This window comes from Heloderma suspectum, chromosome 3 (assembly GCF_057233095.1).
Source record: "Heloderma suspectum isolate Gila_16-S chromosome 3, 16-S_ref, whole genome shotgun sequence".
Classification (NCBI taxonomy): Eukaryota; Metazoa; Chordata; class Lepidosauria; order Squamata; family Helodermatidae; genus Heloderma; species Heloderma suspectum.
Genome location: NC_139460.1, coordinates 201,449,065 through 201,472,757, shown reverse-complemented (window position 1 = coordinate 201,472,757; position 23,693 = coordinate 201,449,065). Strand labels below are relative to the sequence as shown.

The window sequence follows — 23,693 nt, the reverse complement described above, 5'->3', positions numbered from 1 at the left end:
ATTTAGGAAACTGCATAATACAATTAAGTTAAAATTACATTTCCCTTTCCTGGTCCATTTAATTATCCCTTGGCTTTCTGCAGCTTATTTAAAACATCTACAACAACTGAAAATAACAGCTGGATTACTGGTTCAGAAAGTGAAATTGTCTTGTGTGTGTGTGTTTAAAGTTGGGTTTCTATTTCTGTGTTAGCATATGTCATAAATCCCCTTCATGGATCACTGCCTTGTTGTGGCGAAGGGGCTTGCATAACTCAGTGAAGCCATAAGCTATGCCATGCAGGGCCACCCAAGACGGACAGGTCATGGCAGAGAGTTCTGACAAAATGTGGTCCACTGGAGAAGGAAATGGCAACCCACTCCAGTATTCTTGCCAAGAAAACCCCATAGAACGTATCACAAGGCTAAAAGATATGACACCGGAAGATGAGCTCCTCAGGTCGGAAGGTGTCCAATATACTACTGGGGAAGAGCAGAGGGTATTTCCAAGTAGCGCCAGAAAGAGTGAAGCGGCTGGGCCAAAGCCGAAAGGACACTCAGCTGTGGATGTGTCTGGTGGTGAAAAGAAAGACCGATGCTGTAAAGAACAATATTGCTTAGGAACCTGGAATGTCAGATCAATGAATCAAGGTAAGCTGGAGGTGGTCAAACATGAGATGGCAAGATTGAACATTGACATCTTGGGAATCAGCAAACTAAAATGGACAAGCATGGGCAAATGTAATTCAGGTGACCATTATATCTACTACTGTGGGCAAGAATCCCTTAGAAGAAATGGAGTAGCAGTCATAGTCAACAAAAGGGTGGGAAAAGCAGTACTGGGGTACAATCTCAAAAACGACAGAATGATCTCAGCACGAATCCAAGGCAAACCATTCAGCATCACAGTAATTCAAGTCTATGCCCCAACCACTGAGGCCGAAGAAGCTGAGGTTGATCGGTTCTATGAAGACCTACAACACCTTCTAGAACTAACACCAAAAAAAGATGTCCTCTTCATCATAGGGGATTGGAATGCCAAAGTAGGAAGTCAAGAAATCACCGGAATAACAGGCAAGCATGGCCTTGGTGTACAAGATGAAGCAGGACAAAGGCTGATAGAGTTTTGCCAAGAGAGCACGCTGATCATAGCAAACACTCTTTTCCAACAGCACAAGAGGCGACTCTACACATGGACATCACCAGATGGTCAATATCGAAATCAGATTGATTATGTCCTTTGCAGCCAAAGATGGGGAAGCTCCATACAGTCAGTAAAAACAAGACCTGGAGCTGACTGTGGCTCAGATCATGAGCTTCTTGTTGCAAAATTTCAGCTTAAATTGAAGAACGTAGGGAAAACCACTAAACCATTCAGGTATGACCTCAGTCATATCCCTTATGCATATACAGTGGAGGTGAGGAATAGATTTCAGGGATTAGACCTGAGAGACAGAGTGCCTGAGGAACTATGGACGCAGGTCTGTAACATTGTTCAGGAGGCAGCAACTCAATCCATCCCAAAGAAAAAGAAATGCAAGAAAGCAAAGTGGCTGTCTGATGAGGCTTTACAAGTAGCTGAGGAAAGAAGGGAAGCAAAAAGCAAGGGAGAAAGGGGAAGATATACCCAACTGAATGCAGAGTTTCAGAGAATAGCAAGGATAGACAAGAAGGCCTTCTTAAATGAACAATGCAAAGAAATCGAGGAAAACAACAGAATGGGAAAGACTAGAGATCTCTTCAAGAAAATCAGAGACATCAAGGGAACGTTTTGTGCAAAGACGGGCATGATAAAGGACAAAGAAGGCAGGGACCTAACGGAAGCAGATGAGATTAAGAAGAGGTGGAAAGAATACACAGAAGAACTATACAGGAAAGATCTGAATGTCCCTGATAGCCATGATAGTGCGGTCACTGAACCTGAGCCGGACATCCTCGAGAGTGAAGTCAAGTGGGCCTTAGGAAGCATTACTAACAACAAAGCTGGCGGAGATGACAGTATCCCAGCTGAGCTATTTAAGATCCTAAAAGATGATGCTGTTAAAGTGCTGCATTCAATATGCCAACAAATTTGGAACACTCAACAGTGGCCGCAAGACTGGAAAAGGTCAGTTTACATTCCAATTCCAAAGAAGGGCAATGCCAAAGTGTGTTCGAACTACCGTACAATTGCGCTCATGTTACATGCCAGCAAGGTGATGCTAAAAATCCTACAAGCTAGGCTTCAGCAGCATGTGAACCGAGAACTACCGGAAGTACAAGCTGGGTTCGAAGAGGCAGAGGAACTAGAGATCAAATCGCCAACATTCGCTGCATCATGGAGAAACCCAGAGAATTCCAGAAAAATGTCTATTTCTGCTTCATTGACTACGCTAAAGCCTTTGTTTTAAAGCCATAAATATTTGAAAGATCTTTTCTCTGCTTCTTGGCAATCAAAGGATTTTAAAGAAAATCTTCCATCCTTTTTTTAACATAAGATTCAGGGATTTTACATGAGAAGAAGAATTCATTCTTTCATGGCTTTGCAGACCAGGAGTATATTGTCAGTTAAGTAGAAATTAGGAAGAATGTGCAATTTTTCAGATAACTTTTTCTTGTAAAAAGGTACCAGTTTTCAGAAAACAAAAAACTGAGATCCAAACTAGATTTTTACAAGAGTCACAGAGCTGCTACACTCCTCCCTGTCTTTCCTCCCTTTTTGCTGCTGTATCTCATACAAACAAATGTGTAGTATGACATCACAAACACAACTCCCTGCCAACAGTGTGGGCAGGGAGATGCACAGCACGATGATGTCAGGCCATACGTTGTTTGTATTAGATGTTACAACAAACCGTTTGGGGCCAGGATATATGAAGGGCCTCCTCCCATATGAGCCTACATGAAATTTGTGATCTTCATCAGAGGCACTGTTGTATGTCCCACACCAAGAGAGACGAAGTTGGTGAGTACACGGGACAGGGCCTTTTCTGTAGGAGCAACCCAACTGTGGAACTCACTCCCTAAGTAGTTTAGCTTTAAGGTAAACGTAAAGGTGTCCCCAACCAGTCGTGTCTGACTCTAGGGTGCGGTGCTCATCCCGATTTCTAAGCCGAAGAGCCAGCACTGTCCGAAGACGCTTCCGTGGTCATGTGGCCGGCATGACTGAACACCGAGGTGCACGGAACGCTGTTACCTTTCCCGCCGAGGCGGTACCTATTTATCTACTTGTAATTTCTTGCTTTTGAACTGCTAGGTTGGCAGAAGCTGGGACTGAAGACGGGAGCTCACTCCGTCACGCAGCACTCGGGTCTTGAACTGCTGACCTGCCGACCTTCCAATCTGCAGTTCAGCGTCTTTAGTTGACTGTAAAAACTTTTATGTTCCATCTGGCTTTTTATGGTTTTTAAATGCCACTCTCTGTTTAGGTCTTTTTTTTAGTTCTGTTTTACTTTTAATTAATTGTCGGACACGACTGAACAACAACAACAATTGTTTTGATATGCATTCTTTTTAAAATTGTCTATCGCCTTGAGGGCTGAAGAACAATTAAGAAATATTTTTAATGAATAGTGGTGACCTTCCTAGCTCCAGCTGTAATGCCCTACTGCAGTTTGTCACATAATTTCCCAGATGGTGTGAGGAGGTTCCATCCTACTTGCATCTGGGGTGGGTGAGAACCTTTTATGCGATGGAGAGGATCCACATGGCAAACTACAGTAGGCATTCCAGCCACTGCTAGGGATGGGGCAGAACCCCTGCACAGGCATCCTGCCATGAGCTAAGACAATGTGTAAAGTGGCCCCAAGACCTCCTACCTGAAGAATTAGTACTGAAGTCCTTTAACATCTCAAGGCTAAAACAACATGGTAAAATAGGTTCCAATCCTGCATTTTCTGCATGCCTCCTTTATCTTTTGAAAGCCCTCTTTTGAAACATCCTGTGGATGTTTCTTTGTTCAGGGTTTCTGAAGAAAGAAAACTACTGAAATCTGTTAGCCCACATAACCTCAGAGAACATTATTTGAATGTTGTTATATAGTTCAAAGAACAAGCTGCACAAGCAAGCCTTGAAGTATTTGGCACTTCTTAGCTATTGAGTTTTAGCAATCAAGGAACTGCTACCAAAGACAACTTAGGCTCAAACTATATGTTATGCAGAGTTCTCTTGTTCTTTCCACCACCTTTTTTAAAACCCAAGAAGCCAGGACGGGTGCTTCTGAGTTCATAGCCCTTTACCTTCTGTTTCTTATTCAGCTAAAAGAAGGCCCTCTCCAAACTACCTTTTCATGTGATGGGGGAACGATAGCAGGGTAGATACTGGGAGTCCATACTTTATCCCCACAGGTGGAAAATGCAGCTTGGGGTGTGTGATTTTGGATTGAAGGGGAAAGGGTTAAGCAGCCTCTCTGTGTACTTCCTCTACACCAACTTTCAGTCCAACTAGTCTGCTTTGGGTTTTAAAAAAAACTTATGGAGGAAAGAAGAACAGAATTGCACATAAAGCATAGTTTGAGCCTAAACATTGCAGCATGTCTCCTAGAGGTTAGGCTGGGTTCGCACATAACACTAACCCATGGTATGGGTTTTTGATTTCTGGGTTCTCATGTTGTGTGAACCCAGCCACTCTAACGAACCATGGGCTAGTGTTAACCATGAACAACCCAGAGACCTTGTTCTCATGTAAAAGCAACTCAGAATACAGGTTGAGTATGGGTTGTCATTGAATCGTGGGTTGTTGAATCCTGCACTATGGTTTAACTATGGGTTGTTAACCACAAACAACAGAGTTCACAACCTAACAACAAACCATATGTTAACAACCAGAGTTAAACAACAGTGCAGGGTTCACACCTAACAACAACCCACAATTCAATAACAAACCATACTCAAACCATACTCTGGGTTGTCATTAAGTGTGAACTAGGTCAGAAAGAGAACCCGTGGTTTGTTGTTGGGTTGTGAACTCTGGGTTGTTTAAACCATGGGTTGTTATTATGTGCAGACTCAGCACTGTGGGTTGGTCATGGGTGATTTTACCAGGCTACAGGGGCGGCAGGCAAGAGTAGTAAAACAAAAAACCCAGCCACTCTGTATACCAGTATACAGCACCACAAACATATTTGGGGTACAGGGAGGGAGCAGGCAAAGGAGGAGGGAAACAGATAACCCAAGGATTGAGAAAAACCGTGGTTTGTTCTATCATCTGCCAAACAAATCCAGCATAGGGCAACAAACCATGGATTAATGTTATTTGCAAACCAGGTTAATACGTGATGTGGTGCCCAGCTGTGTGTGTTTGCATCTTGCCTTTTTTACAGATGGAATTCAAGGTGGGTTACACTACTTAAAATATAATCATTGTAAAAAAAGCAGCAAATAATGGGTACATTGCATGTATGGTGGTTTGGACTTTACAGTAGCATGAAGTTTGATTAAATTTTTCCTGGTGACCTTATCAGTGACTGATAAGGCTATAATTAGAAGCTAGTATTGTATGTTAATTATTTAGTATGTTCTGAAATTAATCATATTGGGCTATTTCTCTTTGAAATTGCCATTTATCTGTAGTTGATTAAAAGTATTAGTGGGAGACTGTAATTGCTGTGAGGTTGCCAACAGATTCTGCTCACATTAATTGCTTGCATACAGAGAGTGATCTGATTAGGCTCCACAATTAGTCAAGTGTTCTGAACTTCAAAGCTGGGAATGTCCTTGACTTGAGAAGTGCGAAAGGTTAGATATGCTTGAGTATATATTGATGTTGTTGTTGTTGTTGTTGCTTGAATTTATTATGAATCAAATGATAAGCTTGATGATCCAACTGCACATGCATTTTTAGGAATGCCTATTTTATTGCTTGACTTATTGTTCAGGACTCAATTCGACCCTATTTCTGGACTATTTTCAGTGTTATGGCTTAGCACTGGAACATACATTACCTACTCATGTTGCCTACAAATAAATAATATATAATGCTAGTTTCTCGGTTCTACCTTTGTGACTCTCTAGCATGTGAACAACAAATGGCACACTGAGTGGGGCAGGTTCTTCAGTATATATCTACTTTCTGCCACATTCAACTGCATTTCTGTATACATAAGTAAATGAGTGGCTGCTATTCACTTCTATGGGAAAGTGTAAAATACTGCCTTTGAGTATGCCCCACCTTGATACTGGGTGGTCTCCAAGTCTGTCATTTCAGGTTTCATTTGTAGAATGGAGGATAAGATTAACTACCTGTTCTTGAATATATCCAAGATTCAAATAGCAAACAAGCAGTGCATTCTGTTGTGGTTAGTTTTTAGAACTCATAATAACCAGAGAGATGTACTGCTGAAGAATAAAAACATGTGGTCCTAAACAGGGGAAGGAACTCCCCTCTCAATAGAGCATCCCTGGCAGTCTGGGAAGAGGCAGTGTTAAAATGGCACAGGTATTTATTGCAGCCCCTTACAACAGATCCTCTCTCTATAAGTAAGGTGGTAAAAAAGCAGCAATACAGTTCTTGTGCACCCTTATTTAGGAGTTCTTGTTCATCTGGAATTAGAAAGGTTTCCAGATAGGTTAACTTCTAGGCAGCCTTTTGAACTGGGCCTTCTCAGTTTAGAAATTAAACACTGTTCCTTTTCGTGCACTATTTATTTCCACCATGTAAAATACCAATATCCCTGATTTTTAAGCAGCCTTAGGGTTCTGGATGAAAATAACCATTCTTCAGTTAATCATAGGTTTTTCTCTTGCTCCTATCAGGAATATCAAAATAAAGGATTATAGTCAATATGGCATTAAGTATTCAGATTTTTAAAGTCTTTTGTAAGATATGGGATCACTTTCTTCCCTTTTAAACTGAAGCAAAACTGTTGGAAATAAGGTTCATTCCATCGTTCAGAAACATATTTTAGCTGCTTGTTCAGATCAGGCACCTCACACAGTCATTAAATCATGGTAATGTGTGAAAACACATACACATCCAGCCCCATTTCTAACAATAATATGACAAATTAAAACATTAAATGCTAGTGCTGGTATGACTCTCTTTCCCTTTCCTCATCTAGACCTTCACTGATGACTATAGAGGATGGAGGATATGAAATCTCTGTTCAGGTGGTGTCAGAACTGATAGAGAAAATTTTCCTCAATATTCCAGCAGCATGGCTAAATAAGGCCATAGGTAATGTACTATGAATTATTTCTGTAACTGAATCAAAAAGACAAACAAAACATAGTGATCAAACATTTGGGACTATTAAACTTCAGTTTATATGAAGTGGGAGTTTGTCTATACTTCAGTCATTTGTTTAAACTTTTCATCAAACTTAAAATGAGAGCATTTTTGTAGGAGTTTCTTTAAAGAAACCTTCCCTTCTAGGAACTTCAGCAAACACATCTTACTCAGGTGCTAGCACATGGATTATCCTTTTCTACTATAGAGGCATAGATTAACAGTAGTTACAATGCCGTTATTCTGAATGGCATTGTATAGCCATTTTTACCTTTTATTGTTTATTGATGAAGTCCTGTTGCAACTATTTTGCACCTCTGTCAGAAAGTATGTCCAGGGGGCCATCTACACGGCACCGCTTTCAACCTTCTCTCCATCGTAACTGCAGCATTGCAGCTGCGAATTAGCTTCTGCTGCAGTACATGTGTGTTTTACTGCAGACTTCTCCAATGAGAAAATCCGTTGTGCCCCGACACATAGCTGTTGAAGCGAAGTAAACTGCGGCCCTTTTTTTTTTACCATTATATGTAAATGCGCAGCTGTGCAGGCATGCGAGGGTGGGGTTACGACACTTGGGTTTTTGTGGCTTTCATATTTTAGGGGTTCTTTTGTGTCTGTCCGTTCCTCATTTGGCAGTTCTCCAGCCCATGACTCTTATGATGGCTCACCAAGGCATGTGCTCTTGAGAGGTACATGCCTACCCATCATTCCAAAATGGTGGTTGGAGCGAAGTTGGTCCTGGACCTTCTGCTCCCCCGAAACCCCCCAGCCCTTGGCCACTGACTCCAAAGCAGTCATTGTGAAGCTGCAAAGGTATGTAAAAGTGTGGTTGAAGAAATAAGCACGCTTCCCTGTGCCTCTGTAACTGCGCAGCCAGGAACAGGGAGGAGTGAAGGGGCATCACAGAGTGACACAAGCACTAGGCACACCTACCGCATGCCCACCACAAAATGCAGAGTTGGTTTGGGGAAGGGACAGACAGGGAAACCTGCAGCAAATCAAAAACATCGCAGCAAAACGCGTCTTTGGAAATCTGTGTTTTCCAGGTGAAAACCATGTTTGGCTGTGAAGTGGCAACTGCATTGTATTTCCCGAAGGACCTTGAATCTCAGCGGCCCCAGAGTAAATGGCTCATGTAGATGGGGCCCAGGGAACATAGCTTTATTTTGAGTGTGGAGTGGTAAGGTTTCATTATAATGATAGTTGTGCCATTTCTTGTCTCTTGCAGAACCTTCCTTAAACGCGACATACGGCATGATTGTAGCGGATCTGTGCCATTCACTGCTCACAGACACGAAACCATCCTACCTTTTGACAATTAGGAGCCATTTTGTACTGGATGAAAACAGCTATCCTTTGGAGAAGGATTTCAGTCTGCTGGGTTTTCATCTTGATCTCTGAAGCAGAAGCTTCTAACAGGACTGTTTAGCCAGTTCTACCTTCCACACCCTAATGCCCTCTGTGACTGAAAAAAGATGAATTTGTATTTTTAATTAGATATAAAAAAATCTTCCTTTTTGTTTTATTTTTTATAAATACCCATTGTATTATTTATGAATACGTTATTTGTATGCCAAATCTTCTCAGTAACTATTAACGAACTTGAGTGTTATGACTAATATTTTTTTCTTGTTGATCTTTCATCCTCTAGACATCAGGAATTTCCCAACAGTGGATCAGTGCTGAAGTTTTCTGAAAACACACTGCTAACATTTTTAATGCTTTGCCAAAGAAAATACTTGTCCTTCCTCCATCCTTCTCCGTTAACCCCAGTTTTTGTCTTGATATAATGTGATACTTATTTATTATAAAATCTCCTTGTCAAAGTCCTGAATGCCATATGGAATGCAAGTACTTAGTTCTGTTCTTTTTTTTCCCTCCTGGGGAGCTTTTCATCTTGAACTTGCAGACTGTATCTTCAACCTTGTTATTAACAAATCAAATAAAGCTATTGACTTTTGCATTCATACTAGAAATATCCTTTTATTTCCTGGATGAGAGTTAGGCATCGCTACAGAACTGCAGGCATGTTTCAAAGCAAACATTTGTTTGTATAGTAACATTCAAACAAAGGAAGAGAACAATTTAAACTGTTTATTTAATAGAAATCTGAGAAATCTGATAGATGCAAAAAAGCAGCGAATCTGTTCACTAGGCTTGTCCTTTGGAAGTGGTGCAAAGTGAGAACTTATGCATAATTTACACAGGTCACGGCATTAAAATGTTTTTTTAGAGTGGAGTCCATAAGCCAGGTCACTTACTCCAGGGTGCCCCATTGCTGTGTTATTTGGAGGAGTGAGGAGGCTAAAGAGGAAGGATTTATTGTCCTTCCCCCCCACAGCTTCTTCACACACACCCTTGCCCCTATCACCTTGTCAGTCCCAATGTGCATCCAGCTAGAGCTTAATCAGGACTTGCAGAAACACAGGTTTCAAGAGGGCCAGAGTCTCTGGGATGTGGGGACTGAAGTTGTTGGGGTATATCTAAACTGCAGCCTTAAATTGGTTTAACAGACATTTCCTCTTCCCAGAGAACCTTTGGAACTGTAGTTCTTTAGACCTCTAACACAATTATCAGCACCATTGCCAAACAAAAGATGCTCGGGATTCTTTGGGGAAAGCCGTGACATTTAAACTGGTACACTTGTAATGTAGATATAACCTGAATAGTCAATAGCATCTGATGTAGCTTACTAAAGCTGCACAGTGCGAGTTTGGAACAAGTTGCTCACAAGTAATCGCTTCCAAGCCAATGGGACTAAGATATGTATGTATATATACCTTCAGAGTTATGACTGCCCCCCCCCTCACCTTTTCAGAAAAGTGTTAAAACACATCAGTCTGGTATTTAAAATGGCATTTAGTGGTTTTAATGACTTGGAGAGCAATTCTATGGCCCCTAGACAGCATCTGAGGGGCCATAGGATATTTTGGATTCACTGACCAGAGACAGTGCTCCGACCTTGGAAGGGTGAGTCAGAGATCTGCCCCCACCCTGGAAAGACCTGCACCAGCTGGGAACTCCACCTTGGAGAAGGGGAAAAGGGAGCATTTCAGTAGGTGCGGAGGGGAGGATACTGGAGAGGCCAGGATACGAGTTATCCTGAGGCCTCTCCAGCCTCCTTCCCTCCCCCTCCAAAGCGCTCCAGCACTAGATGGGCAAAAAAGCCTGTCTAGCAAAACATGGAGGACAGGGTGAGGAAGATTGCCTCCGGCAATCCTCCACCCTGCATTGGATGCCTCCAAATTCAGGAGCTTATGATCATTGAGGGCGCAGCCCCTAGGACTGTACCCTTAACATTTTAGAATAGTGTTAATGATGATTTTTATGTTCGTTTACTGTTGCTGTTTGGTTTGTTGTACACTGTCTTGATGTCTTCTATAGTAAGGTGGTATGAAACTAAATAATACATGAGAGAGAACAAGGCTTGGAATAAATTATCCTTTGAATGAATAAGCATAGGAAACTGCTTTATTCTAGTTCAGTACTGTCTACCCTGATTGACAACAGCTCTCCAGGTTCTCAAGCAGAAGTCTTCTCTTACTTAACATGCTCCCTGAAATATGAAAAGTGGTAAATAAAATGTCTTTAAATAACATTACCTTGCTGAATCAAGCTGTTCCCAGCAGCAGTCAGCCAGATGCTCTTGAAGCATCCTCGGTTTTGTGCCAAGCAACTGATACATACTACATCTGCACAAGGAAATCTACTAAGTTATAATGGCTAATAGCTGTCAGGTAGATCTGTCTTCCATGAATAGTTAAGAATGGATTTCTAGATTGATTCTTTGCATTTTTATTTCTTGTGAATAATCCATTGTGTAGTAGCTCCAGGAAAAACTACCCTATGCCAGCTTCCAGCTGTTACTTGGCTTATGTAGAGGCTACCATGTGCACCCACCAGGGGTGCTGCTAGTTAGGGCCCCAGAACTGAAAGTTTTAAAGAAATTGTTTTCTTTAGGGGGGAAAATGGCATCCAGAGCACTATGGAGTTCCTGGAAGATCAAGTCTAGCTTGTTTGCAAGCTAAACTTGACCCTTTTATAGCTCCTTAGCAGCTATGGAGCCCTAAAAGGGTCAAATGTAATTTGCAAGCAAGCTAGATTTGACTTTTTTTCATGCTCTGTAGTGCTCCATACGCCACCCCCCCCCAGTTATTTATTTTTTAACAATTATGGGGGTGGCAGGGGCTGCATGCAGCCCATGGTCCACCCCAGGCCTAATCCATGGGGAAACCTAGGTACATGGTTAAAGATGCTCATTTTATATTTTATTTTAAAAGATTGTTACTAGGATTGCCAAATGGTGGTAATGTAATTGGGGGAGAAATGTTTGTTGTGTTACAATTAAAGTAATGGACCTTAACATCTACAGACCAGTCAGTCTGACATCAATCCCTGGGAAAATTCTGGAGCAGATGATAAAGCAATCCATCTGGAAGCACCTTGAAAACAATGCCGTGATTACTCGAAGCCAACATGGATTTGTCAAAAACAAGTCCTGCCAGACAAATCTGATCTCATTTTTTGATCAAGTAACCTCCCTTGTAGACTGTGGGAATGCTGTAGACATCATATACCTCAACTTCAGCAAAGCTTTCGACAAAGTGCCCCATGATATCCTGATGAGCAAACTAGCTCAAAGTGGGCTAGATGAAACAACAATCTGGTGGATCCACAGTTGGCTACAGAATCGGACTCAAAGAGTGCTTATCAATGGGACCTTCTCAAACTGGGGAGAGGTAACGAGTGGGGTACCGCAGGGCTCAGTCCTGGGCCCAGTGCTCTTCAACAATTTTATTAATGACTTGGAGGAGGAGGTGCAGGGAATGCTGATCAAATTTGCGGATGATACAAAATTGGGCGGGATAGCTAATACTTCGGAAGACAGAAACAAAATTCAAAGTGAACTGGATAGACAGGAGCACTGGGCAGAAAACAACAGAATGACATTTAATAGGGATAAATGCCAAGTTCTGCACCTAGGAAAAAGAAAACAATTGCACAGTTACAAGATGGGGGATACATGGCTCAACAACACTACAAGCGAGAAGGATCTTGGAACTGTTGTCAATCACAAGCTGAATATGAGCCAACAATGTGATGTGGCTGCAAAAAAGGCAAATGCTATTTTGGGCTGCATTAATAGAAGCATAGCTTCCAAATCCCGGGAAGTATTAGTTCCCCTCTACTCAGCACTGGTTAGGCCTCATCTGGAGTACTGTGTCCAGTTCTGGGCACCACACTTTAAGAGGGATGCAGACAAACTGGAGAGGGTTCAGAGGAGGGCAACAAAGATGATCAGGGGACAGGAAACAAAGCCCTATGAACAGAGACTGAAAGAACTGGGCATGTTTAGCCTTGAGAAGAGAAGACTGAGGGGAGATATGATAGCACTCTTCAAGTACTTGAAAGGTCACAGAGAAGAAGGCCAGGATCTCTTCTTGATCATCCCAGAGTGCAGGACATGGAATAATGGGCTCAAGTTACAGGAAGCCAGATTCCGGCTGAACATCAGGAAAAACTTCCTGACTGTTAGAGCAATACGACAATGGAACCAATTCCCTAGGGAGGTGATGGGCTCTCCCACACTGGAGGCCTTCAAGACGAGGCTGGACAGCCATCTGTCAGGGATTCTCTGCCTTGGATTCCTGCACTGAGCAGGGGGTTGGACTCGATGGCCTTGTAGGCCCTTTCCAACCCTACTATTCTATGATTCTATGATCTAAAATGTCCCTGGCCCCAGCAAGGCTGTGAGGCCCAGAGCCCACTGTTGCACATTGGGATGGCTTGTAGTGGTCCATGTAAATTTTCATTCAGTAACATAATAGTACTGACGACTGCAATGGCGAGAAGTCAGCAACAGGTTACGCTAGGCCTTTCTGAGATAGTCTGTCTCTGAACTCCCCTGGGTGGTATGTTGCAACTCCAGAAAAAATGTGGAACAAGCATCTGAGAGGCCTTATCACCGCAATCAGAAGAGAAGTAATTGCTTGGCTGCTCTAAGTATTTGACCTGCAATTTTCGCCACCTGAGTGGCTTCTTGCGTATGCAAGGAGTTTTCCTGTAATTTGGTTCCTCATACCCACCTCAATTGAGTGTTTTGAAAGCTATAAGGGCCGGGTGAGGTTCTCACAGCTATTATTGTGCTGCATTTGAAACATGCCAGTGCTTCCAACCAAACTCAATATTTTGAGAAGGAGCTGGCAGAAAGAGGCTATAAACTAGCGTCAACTCACTGACCAGTGTCTAATGTACAACATACTGCAATTGTCAGAATAATGCACTCGTTTAATTATTTTTAATGACACAAAATGTACTTCTGTGTAAAGGAAGAGAAATATACTGTCAACTGGAAAGGGACAAGGGAAAGGCATTGTTTTTCAGGCTTCACAGTACTTATTTTACCAGCACAATATGTTACAAACTATAGGTAAAGCATAACTGACTCAAAAGTCATGACTGGTGCTCCATTTTAAGTGATAACCAACTACAGTACATGATCTTTTGCTTCATCAATAAGAACAGCACACAGACAAATAGTACAATCCCATGCATGCCTAGTCAGGAATAAGCCCCAATGAGTTCAGTGGGGTTTGCTCTGAGGAAAGTGTATACTGAATTGCAGTCCAACCTAATTTTTACCCCATATAGATTATGCAATATAAGACATAAGAGTCACTTTCCCAGGACTTGTAGTAATGTTTTTTGTGGCATGGAGCTTACGATACCCACTGCTCAAGCCCTGAACAGGTATGAGTGGGCAGGTCAGTAACTTTATACAATTTATCCATGCAGCTGGAGCAGAAGCTTATAAAAATGGCTTGAGGCAAGTAAGGAAATGGAAAGCTCTCTCTGTACCCCATTTCTGTTCGTGGGATACATCCACAAGAAAATGAAGGTTTCTTGTAATAATGTAGCAACCGGATTAAGTACTGATCGTTTCGTATCCCATACTACACTCAGCCATGATTCGCACTGTATGGAGATCCTGTACATCCTCAGCCTGAGACTTCAATTCCCATCAGCCCCAGGCAGCCTTGCCAATAGGCAGGGATACTGAGAGTTGTATTAAAAAATACACAGCTAGGGGGTACCAGGTTGGGGAAGGTTGCTGTACATCATACAGAAATGTGCATTCCCTCCCCACCCCTCACTTGAAGTGGTTTTCCCCGTCCTAGCCATGGTTGGGCATTACATGTGCATTGATGCAAGCAAGATTGCCTTGTAATCATTGTTCACAAACTGTCAAACCATAGTTTGTCTCTGGTTTACAAGGGAGCTATACATTGAGTTGATGCCCATGTAATGTCAACCTGAGGTTAATACCAGAGAGAGGAGGGGAGAATGTGTTCCTGAGGATAGCTCCTGATTACAAACCATGGGTTTCAAGGATTACCAACTGGGAATCTGTCTTATATAATGAATACATGGTACTTTTTCCAAAACCCCTTTGATACTGGCAGTGTATTTACATAAAGAAAACTAAGAGTAAATGCCTGTGCTTCCGCAAGGAAGATGTACTATGTTAATTAACACTGTATCCTGTTTCAGAGGGAAACCATTCTTATTTCAACTAAATCAATTTCCTGATTTTCTTTCTTCACTCAGTGGCTGTTGGTCTAAGGTATAATTTAACGTTACAAAAGATTATGGATTTAACTCTCAAGTTACCTGATTTTTTAAAAAAATAGTTTGCACATTCTTTGTAAACATAAGCAAAGGTCATAGTTAGAGTTTATCTGAGCTCATCTTAACAAAAAGACTGGACCTCAAAAAGGAACTTTGAAAATACTTCGGGTTTTTCCTTCTGTGTGCACAGTTTTGCATTTGTATATACACATTTGTATAGTGGTGGGACCCCATTGTCAGTCTGCTTGTAGTAGCTGGGCTGTGCCTCAGGCATTGTTGTTGTTTATTCGTTCAGTTGCTTCCAACTCTTTATGACTTCGTGGACCAGCCCACGCCAGAGCTTCCTGTCGGTCGTCGCCACCCCCAGCTCCCCCAAGGTCGAGTCCGTCACCTCCAGCCTCAGCCATTATTAAAGTAGAATTCATATTCTCAGAGAGGTGGAACAACAGCTTTGCCTAGCTGCCTTGGACCAGTGAGATAATGGAAAATGGAGGAAATGGTCCCAATAACATAGATTCCCAAACCATAACATGGCAGAGGTGACAGCACAAATTGGCTTTCATAATATACCCACTGTGTTCCATAAATCCGAACCGGAGCCACCTCCTAATTTGGATGATGTTTTTAAGTCTCTCTTTCCAGTACAATTGGTTCATTGTGGTTGTCTGGAGGTGGGGGGTCGGGGAGAGAAACTTGTGGGACTGTGGCCACTCCTCCCGACTAAAGGGATTAAACTAAAGGAGTAAAGCCAGTAGAATCCTGCATTCACAGCATCCTCTGAAGATAAAACCATGAAAGTCAACAAATGCCTCCAAAGATCCCACCAGCATGATCTTTGCTGGGCAGTCAGAGAAAATCAGTGGAAGTCTCACGAGTGACACTGGCCTGAATCTTTTTAATTTGATTAATAATTTAGCTTTCTTAGTATGCCAGTTGATGACACAGGCTGATTAGAAACCATATGAGATCTTGCCGAGGTGCCCAAATTGAGGGGTTTTCACAAGGCTACAGAGACATTTTAGGTTGCAAACATCAATTTCTTTGGAGATGACTCACTAACCAACTGAACTCCTCTGAATAAGTATTCTGAGGACTGCATTCTACTAGTAGTCCAGAACTGGACATATTTGCTACACAAATAGCTATATTTAACCCACATGGTTGTGTTTTGTTCAATAGCCTGTACTTTCAGCAGGAATATTGCAGAGTTACTTAAAAGGGGAGGACACACTTTTGAAGGTGTAGGATTCTCGCTTAGTGGAGGATAACCTGGATGTATACACATACAGGTCACAGTCCAACCACAAGTGCAGTTAAGCCCACTGATTTCAGCATTTGGTTATAGCTAAGTGTACATTAGTCTGCCAAGTCGTGTGGCCTACTGAGTTAAGGAAAAAAATCAGATTTCAGCTGTCCATGATAGAAGTAGTGATGTGGCCTGCACCCCCTCTCACTGATTTAGAAGCTCGCCTTGTCTTAAGGATCATATTCCACTCTGCAGCCGAGTTGGTCTGAGGCAGCCCCCTAGCTTGAGATTAAGTTCAAATCCAATGCTTTCACAGACCTTACCAACTGACTTTGATGAACATAACCAGAGGATACATCTGAAGGGCCCATCCTGAGCATAATACAGTTGAACTTTCTTCACTCCTATACATAGATACAGGCAGCAGGGATCTCTTGCATGATAGCTCTCCATCCTTCAGCTGCTAAGAGAGAGTGCATGCCACCTCTTCACCAGCTCCTTGGGCTTATTGATCATTTCATTCCAGTGTTCCAGTTCCTTGCCCCTGGTATACATGAAGGGCCCAACAACTACACGACCCAGTGAGTAGGTTTCTAAATAGGAATAGAAAAATAGCATGATAACATCGGTATAGCTGCCAAGTTGCCCATACAAGGATTTTGTTTAAGTGGATGGGCAAAATTCCTAACCCTGTGCAGCCAACAGCCAAAAAATACACACAGTTCTTCTCCCTTTCTAACAGTCTCTCCCTACCTCTCATACTCTTACTACTCTTCCCTCCCATCTTCCTCTTTAGTATAGAGCTGCCTCCTCCAGCTCCATAGAACATGATGTTCTCAACCTTCGTTTGTCCAGGGCCAATATGTACATTACCACTGAAATATGCCACTTTTGAGAGGTCAGGTCCCGATCTCCACAGTTCACTGTTTGAACTGGGGAGCCACATGGGACAGGCAGATGATATGGCTACTCTCCTGCCCCACATGATGTCCCTGTTTCCAACATGATTGATGTAGCATGGCAGTCATGATACGCAGGGGATACTAGAACTGATCTCCTGATTCACTCAGTCCCCCACTTAACTTTTCCTGGGGAATAACAGCAAATTAAACTTTGCCACAATGTGCTAAAAGGAGATCTCATCGTGTGATGTGGGGGGTGACTTCATAATCTCATGTGAAAATAAGGTGTAAGAGGGTAAACACATGCCAAAAGCAGACATGCAATCAAGATTGCAAATGGTTATTGAATATATATCATCCATTAATGCTTTTAAGATAGCAGCATTAGTTACTGTAATCTTCTTTAGAATGAGTGGGACTTAAGGCTGCAATCCAATGCACACTTCACTTGGTGGAGGGGACAGAGAATCCACTGAACACTGTGGAACTTCTGAAACAATATGGAAATGACTGGGTTGCACTTTTTGCTGCACACTTAATAGGCCTTTGGTCCATCTAGCCCAGTATTGTCAACAACCATGGGCAGTCATGGTGGGTTGTCATGTTGTCCGAACCCAGTGCTCGTCTACCTAAATTGGGATGCTTCCGAGTACTTATACTTCATATATACTCCATTTGAGGCATGGTAGCTGCAAGTAATAGCACCATATTAGGGAGGCCAGAGGGCCGAAAACTCCACAACCTCTTATCAGAGCCAGGACAAGGCATTTTGCTGCAGAGCAGCAGCCCCCCCCCCCCAGTCAAGGTGTGCAGTACTGAAGGCCAGCCAGGTTATTTTGGCACCTGATGCAGAAAACCCCAAACATTCCTCTCCCCACTCCTTGGCAGTACAAATACAACAATAAATAAAATAATCATTTGCTGCCCTTTCATGACACCCCAAATCAGCTGCCCAAGGACTGACTCCTCCTCCTCGCTGGCAAAGACTGGGCCTTTATATTTCAGAACACACATGATGGTGCCTCAGAAACCAACATACAGTATCCTGACACAGAGCAGATGATGCTTTTCACAAAACATGTCTTTGTCCTAGGAGAAACTTCACCTGATTAATTCCTCTGTGTCAGGATGCTGTTAAAGGCACAGATGCAGCCAGTGGGCAGCTGGAGGGGGTGGGGTGACAATTCTGGACATCCCCCACATGATTACAGCAAACAATATTCTCATGAGGATGCAGCAGTTGCACTGGAATGCTTAAAATTACTGCAAACACATGGAGCTGGGGGCACAGCTGCCTCACACGGACAGTTCCCCAAATGTGACCATACTGCCAGGTCCCAGGGTCCTTGGGCACCATTTCAGAGGAAGAGCAGATATTAGCAAGGTACAAAAGACTCCTCCTGGATACATTCAAGATTAAGTTGGGGAAATTACAATGTTCCATGGCTCTGCTTTCCAGTAGTGTCCATCCTGCAAATCTAAATCATCCTGAAAGATGAAGGGCTTAACATGAGTGATCAGGACACTTGAAATCATCATAAATGACAAGCAGCTCCTTACTCTCTCCCTCAGCATCCTGGGGCTGGAGCACAGACAGGCTCAGGCTTGCTGTATCCAGGTCCAGCTGGTCAACCTTGAAGCTGAACGTCTCGTTGTACGATGGATCAGGGGATCCTATGACAGCCATGGTTCTTTTGCTTTTGATGAATTGATTATGATTCATGAGTGACACTTTGACAAACACACCTGGAAGGAGAGGATGAGACTGAAAACTGCTCAAGACAGGCTGGAACCCTTCTGAAGAAAAAAACAGTCCCGTCTCCCATCCACCCCATCTCCAAATATTGCATTTATGGGAGCTACAATTCAGAGTACAACCTCGATTATCTCAATGAGCCACGACAATATCTCAAATATTCAGACAACCTGTAGCCTGAATAAGTGGGAGTGCTCTTGGCAAAGCTGATGCTGATACAGGTGACAATTCTGTCTGAAACACACATGTGTAAGTATTCAACATTTGCCCAATTTTGCCCCTGAAATTTTTAATCTGAAATTCTGATTAAACAGGATGGCTGAATGGGATGGAGCGAATGGGGCACCCACACCAGCTTTAATTACGTATTGGCCCTGTATGTTTACTTCAAAACTGACTACTTTAGACTTCTTGTAATCGCTTGACTCTTTTGCTGGGTGTTGAGTATGAAATCCGATAAGGTGTCAGCTATTAAACTATGACTGATAACTGAATACCGTTGCATGTCACCTATCCAAAGCTTTCAGTACCAAATACTGCCAGTGGGCATAATCCAGTCTTGCCTCAGGAACAGTGCCCACCATCACAGGATTCCCACAAGACTTGATAGAGGCCTCTATCCCCCTTCCCTTCAATGCATGACATGGGAACGGGGGCCAGTGTTCTAGAGTATGAGTAATTAGAATTGTTCAGAGAGGGAGAGCTGGAAGGGGATATGGCAGGACTGTTGAACCTCAAGGTAATGGGCCAAATCCCTTCAGCCCCATTCACTACTGGAATGTGGCCCCCAAGAGCTTCTCCAAAATTGAATTTGGCTCCTAGGCTGAAAAAGGTTCAACACCCTGGTATATGGGAAGTGTGCACAGACCTCCCATTCCCTGTTACAGCTTGGTGCACTGCCGGCATGTGTGTCATGGAAGAAGGGGAGAAAAAGGACTCTCATAAGTCTGATAGGAAGCCTCCACATGTAGGAACAATTGATGGTGCCCTTAATATCACTGTATGTCAAGTGTCAAATAGTGTCAGGTCCTCAATAACATTACAAGCCAACTGGCAAGTGTCATCTGTCAGATACTGAAATGTTATGTCCTGGGATTACATTTTATTACCCTGCTTTGGGGATTATTTTATAAAGAAAAGCAGGTAATAAATTGTATAAATAAAAGTAAATAAGTAGGAGGTCAAATACAGAAAAAGATTGAGATAGTTGGAGATTATCTACATTCAACACCTACATTTACAGAAGAAAATTCCGAGGAGAATTTAGGGGAGCCAATTTTGTTTTAGCTCTTAATGACAGTGAAGCTAGCTAGATATTTTATTATTGATTGATTTGATTTGATTTGTACCCCACCTTTCTGCCAAGAAAAATGGCACTCAAGGCGGCTTTGTAAAATATTTTTAGATAGAGGGATTTTGGATAGAGGCGACTAAAATAGGAGTTTGCTGTCTTTCCACATAATTAGTCCCATCCTAAAAATTGAAACTGCATTTAAAAGATGTAGGGCAGCACAACAAGAATCTAGTAGTTCCTGAAGCAGCCAGAAAGTGTGGAAATGCTGTTTCCAGAATGGGGCAAGTCAGCGCAGCATGCAGGAAGGGCATTTCTGCTCATTTCCAGGAATGCCTTAGGAAACGTTAGTTCCTTTTGCACTAGCGGTGGGTCCCTTGGGTGCAACGGAACTAACAACGGCACAGCACCAGTACCGGATACTGGTCATTGTCTTTCTCTATTTTCCTCCATCTCATCTTTTAAAAAGCATACATCCTAAACAAAAACAAAAATGTGCCGCTCACTTTAGGTCACAACACAGCCCACTTGTCAGTTCTAACCTGCCCATTGGACCAGTGGATGCTGACAATATGGCCTAAGCTCAGACAAATATCAATAAATATATTTTATTGGTAGTATTGTAATAAATAGATGCACAGATTTATTTGTTCCTGCAAAACCATCCAATTTAGATTAGGTTTAGATAATTTCAATGTACTGTTAATATGGTTCATTTCTCAGTACCCAATCCATGCTGTTGCTAAAAATAATAATAAAAAATAAACCTTACACTTCTGACAATGCTTACCAACAGCATGTCTTTCATTCTGGAACTTGAGGCCCTTTGCTCGCAGCACCACCACTGTCAGACGGCCCAGATAGTCATTATAGCTGAGAGAAAACTGGAGATCCCCATGTTCAGAAGGTGGCTTTGGGGAGGAGGAGAATGTTAGTTGGTTACATTGTAAAAAAACAACCAAATACTTAGTGTTAAAAGCACATATTTTCCTCACTCCAGTTAATTTATGAGCACGGTTGTGTAGGACACCGCTCAGGAAGTTCCAAACCGGCAATTAACGACATTTCCTCTCTTTCACTGAATCCACTCTTCTCCATATCTGATATAGTGACGTGCAACAACAACAAACACACCCAACAGTGGCTAGGGATGACTTGGGAAGAGGTGGAGAGTTCAACCTTCAGAGCACGCAGCTTCAAATGGGGAAGGGCACATGCGGCACCCATGCCCAGCCCATATCAGCCAGAGTTTGGCTCCTTGCCTCATCTCACTTCTCACGTCGAAGGACATGTGTGGTCCGAGCACTGGGAGAAAAGCTGGGTCCAAGGGATCCCCAGCAGGGAGGGCACTGAGGCCACCTCTGAAGATGCCCCACATAACTCTCCTGCATCATCATGCCGTGTGAATGGTGTCATATCAGACCTGTGTAAGCTCTGGATGTGCATCTGATTACAGCTCTACATACAGTCTGTGCACATGGTTCCTAATCCAGCAAGGGAATCTGTATGCAGAAGCTGCTTGCGTGTGCACATCTGGTTTACTTCGGGAGGGAGAGGGTATGTTTTTCTTGCCCTGCACTCCAAAATCATGCATTCTCATTAACTCCAACCTCTTCACCCAGCCTCTCAACTGCCATCCAATGATCCAGCATTATTAAGAAGCAATCTCTTTCTACTCATAGTAGTGCTGTTCTGTCTCAAAAGCACTACAGCAATTATTCTTCCAGCTCTCTGGTTCGAGCAGTGAAGGCTGGTGGCTCCGATGTCAGTAAGGTGATGAATCCACTCTGGGTTTCAGTCAGAACCAGTCAGAACTCTAAAGGAGCTATTGAAGGTGTGGTTCCAAGCTCCTTTAGAGTTCTCACTGCCCCACTGACATCGGAGCCACCAGCTTCCACTGGGTTTGAGTAGTTTTTCTTAAAGCCTCTGCTCATGTTACTACTTCTGTTTAAATAAAGGCAGCACAAAGATTCTGTAACAGTATTAGTTATCCCAGTCACCCTTTCCAGATACCGCTTCATTGGTTCATGTTCTGTACTATACTGAACAAGAAGCAGAGTGCTTGAATTTGCTTTTCCTTAGCTCATCCCACTTGACTATATAGAGTGTGTTCTCTAGAATTCACTCACCTGCTGTCATGATTGAAGAGCTCTGAATTAAAAAATAATCACAGTGACATTTATCTAATGAGCTTCACCTTTCATGCAACACCTACCTCCAAGGAATCTGCTTCCAGGTCTCTCCAAACAATGACTTTGCCATCACCAGTGAAGGTTTCATTTTTCAAAGGGAATGTTACTTGGCCTAGGAGAATATGCTTCTTCTGTTTGTCAACATGGTAGACACAGAACTTCAGTGTCCTTTGGTATAAGGAATTACTGGAAATCTGGAGAGCAGCAAGCAGATCGTTGCAGATAAAGTCTCTCATCTGCTCCTAAATGCCCCCTCCCAAAGAGGCTTCCATTCAAAATAAAGCACCACCAGGATTCCATTACACCTATTTTGTGTGTCACATGTCGTTTAGCTTTCAGCTATCACACATTTGGGATTTTGGTGGGGCTGTGAATCCATTCTGGGTTCCAGTCAGAACCAGCCAGAACTCTAAAGGAGCTATCCAAGGTTCTGAACCTATTCTGAGGCTAGGGTTCAGCACCTTAGATAGCTCCTTTAGAGTTCTGGCTAGTTCTGACGAAAACCCAGAATGGATTCACAGCCCCATTGAAATTGGAGCCACCAGACTCCACTGCGAGCCACTGTTTTATAGCCAGGGCCAGCCCAAGACATTTTGCTAACTGAGGCAAAGGCCAAGACACCCCTGCCATGCCATGTACAGCAGAAGTCACTTCGTCTGGCAACAGGGCTTCCCCAAGACATTTTTTTTTGCCAAGAGGCAAAGGACAAGATGGAAACACCCTCCACCCCCACCCTCAGTTCCAGCTGCAGAGGCTGACCGGGACTGGCAGTTGAATCTTACTTCAGTGGTGATGGGACAGTGCCCTCTATTTCACCTGAGGGCAGCAGGCTAGCTTAGGAGGTGCAAGGCAGGCACGTGGCATTCTGACCTCCAACCGACAGAAATGGCCAGGTGGTTGCCACTGCTGTTCCCTCCACACCACCCATCATCTGCTGCCTGCGGCAACTACCTCACTCTGCCTAATGGTAGAGCCAGACCTGAGTGGCAGTTGAATCTTACTTCAACACTGATGACAGGACAGCATCCTCCACAGCACCTGAGGGCAGCAGGCTACCTTAGGGGGCATAATGCTGGCCTTGCGGTACTCACTGCTCTGCCCTCCAATACCTTACCACTGCTCCCTGCCATCCAGCATCCACTACCTCTGGCAGCTACCTCACTCTGCCTAATGGTTGGGCCAGCCCCGTCTACAGCATCACGTCCACACAATATCGCCCTTATGTTGCCCTTAGGGAAGGCTGGAGCAACTCCCCTATGAGGAAAGGTTACAACACCTGGGATTGTTTAGCTTGGAAAAAAAAGCAAGCGAGGGGAGATATGATAGAGGTGTACAAAAATATGCATGGTGTGGAGAAAGTGGATAGGGAGACATTTTTCTCCCTCTCATAATACTAGAACCCAGGACACCCCACGATTCTGATTGGAGGGAGATTCAGGACAGATAAAAAGGACTTCTTCACACAACACATAGTTAATGTATGGAATTCACTTCC

The 23,693-nt window shown here is 43.1% G+C and overlaps 2 protein-coding genes across 11 annotated transcripts in view; one reads left to right on the top strand and one right to left on the bottom strand.

Moving 5' to 3' along the window:
- The window catches only part of SHLD2 (shieldin complex subunit 2), a 54,979-nt gene extending 45,830 nt beyond the window's left edge, over positions 1 to 9,149 (top strand). For 9 of the 10 annotated variants that reach the window (XM_084845318.1, XM_084845314.1, XM_084845317.1 and 6 more), the window contains 2 exons: positions 7,016 to 7,131; positions 8,411 to 9,149. In XM_084845318.1, coding sequence (XP_084701444.1) covers positions 7,016 to 7,131; positions 8,411 to 8,583 — 289 coding nt within the window. In that variant the 3' untranslated portion in view covers positions 8,584 to 9,149. Of the gene's footprint in view, positions 1 to 7,015; positions 7,132 to 7,818; positions 7,953 to 8,410 lie in introns of those variants that run through there. The other variant, XM_084845322.1, reaches the window with a different exon arrangement.
- A 4,302-nt stretch (positions 9,150 to 13,451) lies between these two features.
- The window catches only part of SYT15 (synaptotagmin 15), a 29,018-nt gene continuing 18,776 nt past the window's right edge, over positions 13,452 to 23,693 (bottom strand). The window contains exons 5-8 of the mRNA XM_084845325.1: positions 22,222 to 22,392; positions 20,797 to 20,917; positions 18,520 to 18,705; positions 13,452 to 16,650 (exon numbers count right to left, since the gene is read on the bottom strand). Of these exons, the coding sequence (XP_084701451.1) occupies positions 16,514 to 16,650; positions 18,520 to 18,705; positions 20,797 to 20,917; positions 22,222 to 22,392 (615 nt within the window). The 3' untranslated portion in view covers positions 13,452 to 16,513. The remainder of the gene's footprint in view (positions 16,651 to 18,519; positions 18,706 to 20,796; positions 20,918 to 22,221; positions 22,393 to 23,693) is intronic.